This window comes from Sinocyclocheilus anshuiensis, unplaced genomic scaffold (assembly GCF_001515605.1).
Source record: "Sinocyclocheilus anshuiensis isolate Anshui unplaced genomic scaffold, SAMN03320099.WGS_v1.1 scaffold552, whole genome shotgun sequence".
Lineage (NCBI taxonomy): Eukaryota > Metazoa > Chordata > Actinopteri > Cypriniformes > Cyprinidae > Sinocyclocheilus > Sinocyclocheilus anshuiensis.
The window spans coordinates 1,945,754-1,951,455 of NW_015554362.1; the positions used below are offsets into that span (position 1 = coordinate 1,945,754).

General features: G+C 37.0%; 1 protein-coding gene across 4 annotated transcripts in view; it reads right to left on the reverse strand.

The window, feature by feature from the left end:
- The window catches only part of znf385d (zinc finger protein 385D), a 68,753-nt gene that overhangs the window by 32,006 nt on the left and 31,045 nt on the right, over positions 1-5,702 (reverse strand). For all 4 annotated transcript variants that reach the window (XM_016464349.1, XM_016464346.1, XM_016464347.1 and 1 more), the window contains exon 3: positions 422-529. In XM_016464349.1, the coding sequence (XP_016319835.1) occupies positions 422-529 (108 nt within the window). The remainder of the gene's footprint in view (positions 1-421; positions 530-5,702) is intronic.

The following is a 5,702-nucleotide window of genomic DNA, read 5'->3' on the forward strand; positions in this document are numbered from 1 at the left end:
CAGGGAATTCTGGGAATGTCAATTTACGGTTATTCACTGTAAATTATACAGTCTTTTTCACTTCCAAAAACGGTATACTACCGTAAAATTAATGTCCAATACATGTAATGTCCAATACAGTTTTTCACTGTATATAGTAGGGGAATTTACCGTTAACCATTTAACAGGATTTTACTGTAGTATTTTTACAGTCTTTTACCGTTAAATTCACGGTCATTTTTTACAGTGTAGGCCTTTTCTGTACATAGAAAAAGTCTTAGATCTTTGAGTTCAGCTCATGAAAAATGGGGGAAAAAACAAAAGTGTTGCATTTATAATTTTGTTCAGTGTATATTACACTTATTGCGTTGGATAATTACATTTGTACTTTTCTACGGCAGCTTTAGGTGGGAATATCAGGGTCACGGTGAACAAAACTTACCTGCGAGTTAAACCTCAGCTGGCACACGCCGCATGAGACAGCTTTTCTTTTAGAGGAGGCCGGAGCGCTGAACGTGTGATGCAAAACAGCTTTCTGAACGGGGTCCATCTGAGGAGAGGAGAGAGAACGGAAAAGCAGTTTCATTAGCCTCATTCACCCCAGCGGCGCACTGAATGTCAACTCTGTTATACATCGGACGGTGTGATAAAAACGTCGCCTCCGGCGGCTTCAACAGAAACACGACTTGTGGTTGTGGAGCGAAGTCTGGAACACGTTAAAGGCCAACGATTTTCACACACACGCTCTTCAATCAATGCAGAGGGGAAAGAGGAAGGGGAAACAAACTCCACCGAGGATTTCATGAGAACCCAAATCAAAATGACACACTCAGAAAGGTCTGCTGAAATTACAACAGCTCGCATTATGCATCTCGTATGAGTGACAGATTAGCACTGGATTCTACTTTCTTTGAAAACACTAAAAGAGAAGATTAAAGTAGATTTAAATGCACTAGTTTATATGACAATGTTTAGTTAAATATGCATATTCAGAGTTATACTATACAAAAAAAAAGGTACTTTAAATAAAAATTTAAATATTGACAGAAACTTATGTACGGGCAGGACATCTTTACCTGCTTTACATACAGTGTATTGGCATATTAGATGATTGTATGTAGGGCTGATGCAAAGAAAATGATTCCCGAAATGAATCAGCGCTCTAATAAACTGGTTATTTGTAGTGAATCAAAAACATACAGTGCAACTAATGTAGTCTGATTCACAAAACTGATGACTCATGAATCATTGTTTTCATTTTAGTGAATCAAACATGCACAGTGCAAACAATGCAGTCCGATTCATGAAACGATTGACTCTTGAACAAATTATTTTAGTGAATCAAACACATACAGTACAGTATAGAAAGACCAATGTAGTTTGATTCCTGAAACAAATGACTGTAATGAGCTGAGATATATATGTGTGTGTGTGTATATATATATATATATATATATATATATATATACACACCAGCGTTAATTTTTCATTTATTTGGGTGCTCTCTTTAAAAATAAATCATTAAAATGTTACTAAAATAGTATTCTTTTATTTACTTAAAAAAATAATAAAAATCACTAATACTTCCTCAAAAGGCCTAGAATCACTAGGAACCTGCATTTAAAGTTCAACCCCTACAAATCCCATCCCTTGTAACGCCTCTTTTTTAAAAACACTTTAATTATAAATAAATCATTAAAATGTTACTAAAAGAGTATTGTGGTTTTTTTTTAGTATCTACTTTACCACTAGTAAAACTAATACTTCCTCAACAGGACTAAAAGAATCACCTTACAAATCCCAACCATTGTCCCTTATTTTGGTCTTTAATTATAAATAAATTATTAAAATGTTACCAAAATAGTAACATTTTTCTTTAGTATTTAAAAAAATAATAAAGACAAAGAAATATTACAGAATCTTATGAATCCCATTCCTAGTATCTCCTCTGTTGTTTATTCATGGATTTATTTCACAGTCAGTCTAATGTCAAACTGAGGCACAGTTAAACAGGATATGACATCGTTGGGGTGGTCTTCGGTGTGCTGAGAGCATCTCGGTCTTAGATGAGCTTGTGAAATTACACTGATGCTCTCAGCTACTGCCTGCTGCATTCATTTGTCCATCTATCAGATAAGCGTCCGCCTCCTGCCTCCGTCTCCTCAGACTGATATACGGGCGCTCTCTCCTCTGTCTGATCTGTGATGGTTCAACAACTTGAACCTGCTGCAGACAGATGTCAGCCCAGCCGCCGGTGTTACACAAGCAGAAAATCACTTTCGATTCACAATCGTCTTCTGCGGCCAGCTGTAGATGAGGCTCCTAAATCAATTCCACTTCAAGCCCCGACAAGTGACACGCAGTTTAGAAACCTGATACGTTTTTCTTTAATAGACGACATCAGGCCAATCAGTCGCAGTAAGTTATGGTCTGATGTCAATTTAGTATGAATGCATGCCATATTGGTACCACATGTAAGTGTTTGAAATGAGTGTGAAAAATTGCTGGACACCGTATCTGAAAATGTTACATAGTATAATTGCGGCATAACTCTCACGCACGGCTAAAAAGAGGACGAGATGGCACTTAAAAACAGCAGGATGGGTGCAAGCTTTGGAGAACATCCAGCTGGCCTGTGAAGGGCTGCTGGGAAATCGAAGGACTCAGAGGACGACGTGCAAACAACGCAGGAAGTGAGCGAGAAAAAGAGCAGAGAGAAAAGAAAAAGAGACAAACCATCTGTGCGCGGCGATGACCTCGCGCTCCAAACACACCGGGGTTGAGCGAGGAAATGCTGCTTCTCATTCAAAGCGTTTACATGCACAATAAAAACCTGATAACCATCAAAAACAACTCATTAGAAAAGCTCAACACCACAAGAACAACTGTAAAACCCTTGCTTGCATGATATTTAGAAATCGCCAGGGTTTTCTAGGATTTTGGCGTCAAAGCAAAAACATGCACACAATGAATAACAGGGTTTCTGCAGGTTTTATGAAGGTCAAATCTAAGACTTTTTAAGACCTTTTTAGGACCAAATAAAGAAATTAAAGAATAAATTAAATGTAACACGAGATACGGTCTCTAAATCTAAATGTCTTGCATTAGCAATGCTTCAAAGTTTAAAAATATAACTACAATAGATCTTTTCAATACATTTTCCAAACAAAATAAAAAATAAAAAACAAAAACAAAACTTATGGCCTGAATAGCTCTGCTCCCACTAGAATCCCTTTTACTGTACCTTCTTTTTTTTTTTTGAACAACAATTTTTATTTGTCAAACACTGTAACAGGTAAAAACAACAGTTCCTCTTGTACTGTACCTTCTGATCACACTGCCTGATTTAAGAATATTTAGATTTTTGTATCTGAAAGCAAGACAAAAATATTGAGAAAGATATATATATGAATGAATGAATGATGCATTTATATAGCGCTTTATTGTGTATTGTTGTACACCCAAAGCGCTTTACAATCATGTGGGGGGGTCTCTGCTCAACCACCACCAGTGTGCAGCATCCACTTGGATGATATATAACTTTTGAGCGGTAGAATATATATATATATATATTGGCAGTGTATGCAACATTTAATGCCATAACTTCATGAACTGAAGACTTTCTTCAGTTCATGAAGATTCAGGACCTTTTTAAGAGCTGCAGAAACCCTGAAATAAGCAGCTCAAACATCAGTAAGCAAGAAAACCAATGTGTACCAGTCGTCATTTTATTCTTAAAATCTGGTTAAATGGACATTAAAATGATATTAAATTTTGATTAAAGACTTTTTAAAAATAAAACATATGCACGGATGAGTCGCTCACAAAGTGATCAATTACATGCATTTTGAAAATAGATATAAGGTGAAGTTCCATTTCATGCCAACTAAATGTAAATAGGGTGAATTTTGACTTTAAATGTGCAAAACACAAATGGTATCATCAGAGGTCAGTCATAATCACTGAATCTGTCTCAAATTAAAGTGCTAAATCTGGCACACATTCAGTTGATGGTTCAATTTCAGTATATTGTTTCCATACGGCGACCTTTTAAGACAAACTACTGATTCAATGGGCATAATAGCTTTACTTCTACGACTTCAAGATGTCTTGAGCAAAAATCACTTGTTGTTTTTCTAAACTGCTTTAAGGGCAACTTCACAAATGGTCTCTGACACATTAAGTGCCCTACAGCATTCTGGTGTATCTAATTCATGTTAAAATGCCCAAATCTGGTTTGTTCCTGAAAAAAGTGGAACCTCAAAATCTCCAGGATGTCAAGATATTCAAAGTCGTCTTAAATCAGCCTCCCGCTGCCCACTGACAGACGCGAGACATTTCCTGACGTGCCGCATCTTAACGCACCGCAAACATGTCAGTGTGCGAGCGTGAACCTCCTGCGGTGCACTTCCTCTTCCCCCTTATGAGACTGTCTCCTCTCATTCATGCAAACACTGTGATTAACACACATTTGAACACCGTCTTGCCACGACTGCAGCGGTTCACATCACTGTGACGGGAACCAATGACTGAGCATTTCATGAGACATTTATGGAGTATCAATCATAAATAAGAAATAAAAAAGTAAATATCTACTTTATGCATCCTCGTATTGTTTCAAACCTGTATTTCTTCTGTGGAACAAAACAGATCAGCACAACTTGCAAAGTGTTTATTCTGTAGAAACAAAGCGCGAGAGAAAACATAGACCGAGTTTTAATGACCGAATCCAGCCGCAGCCAACACCAGCCACGCTTACCATTAACTAAAGTGGGATAAATGGCCTGTCAGAAGCAATACCAGCTCTAATGTTTTTCCCAATTACACGCCCACGTGTGTGAATCCCAGTCCCTGCATCTATTGATTTTAACCGACGAAATTTACAATTCAGATCAGGATGAGGAGGCCAGGCCAGGATGATGAACAAGTACAATCTCCTCCATGTTGTTAAACATGTGTAACATTATCCTGCAGTCGGCTGCGGCGTGGAAGTTTGGCGGTGTGAGCTGGAATCATCTACCCGTGAGACCCAGATAACATCCAAACAAATCTGAGGGAAACATATTAAATATCGAACTGCTTATCTGACTTATTGCACACATAATGATGAGTTATGGCGTGTGCCAGAGGGCTGTAGCAAAAGAGAATTGAAATTAAATGAGATATAAAAATATAAATCACAGCTCTCAAAGGGGAACATTAGGAGAAGCATTAGAGAATGAAACAACAGACGTCACAGTTCCTTATTCTTAGTACTTCATAGTACACAGAATAACCTTTCATTTTGAAAGAAACATCCAAAGTGAGATATCTTGCATGCACATTAAAATGGTTTCTCCTCAATAGATTATATAAGATCAAATGGAGAGCAAATATCTTCTGATTAAACAACGTCTCAGAGTTGCCAAGACATCAACGTCTGCCATTAATAGTCAGTTCTCAACAGAACTCAAACGTTTCTCATCAAAATCTCCTAACATCAAATGATCTGAACTGCTAAACATATTTATATATTCCTACCATATGTCAATCATTGCCTTATTGGTTTTTGTTTTTATGAGAAACATCTGAGACAAAGCCAATACATAAAAGAAATGTAAAGTACTCCATTAAATCTCTTGAGCAACATCTGAGCAATACAAATTTTCTTTGGTTATATAAAGTCACATAGCGTAGAAAGCAATTCGTGTTTTTATTGCTAAATAAAATGAAAACTACTATAT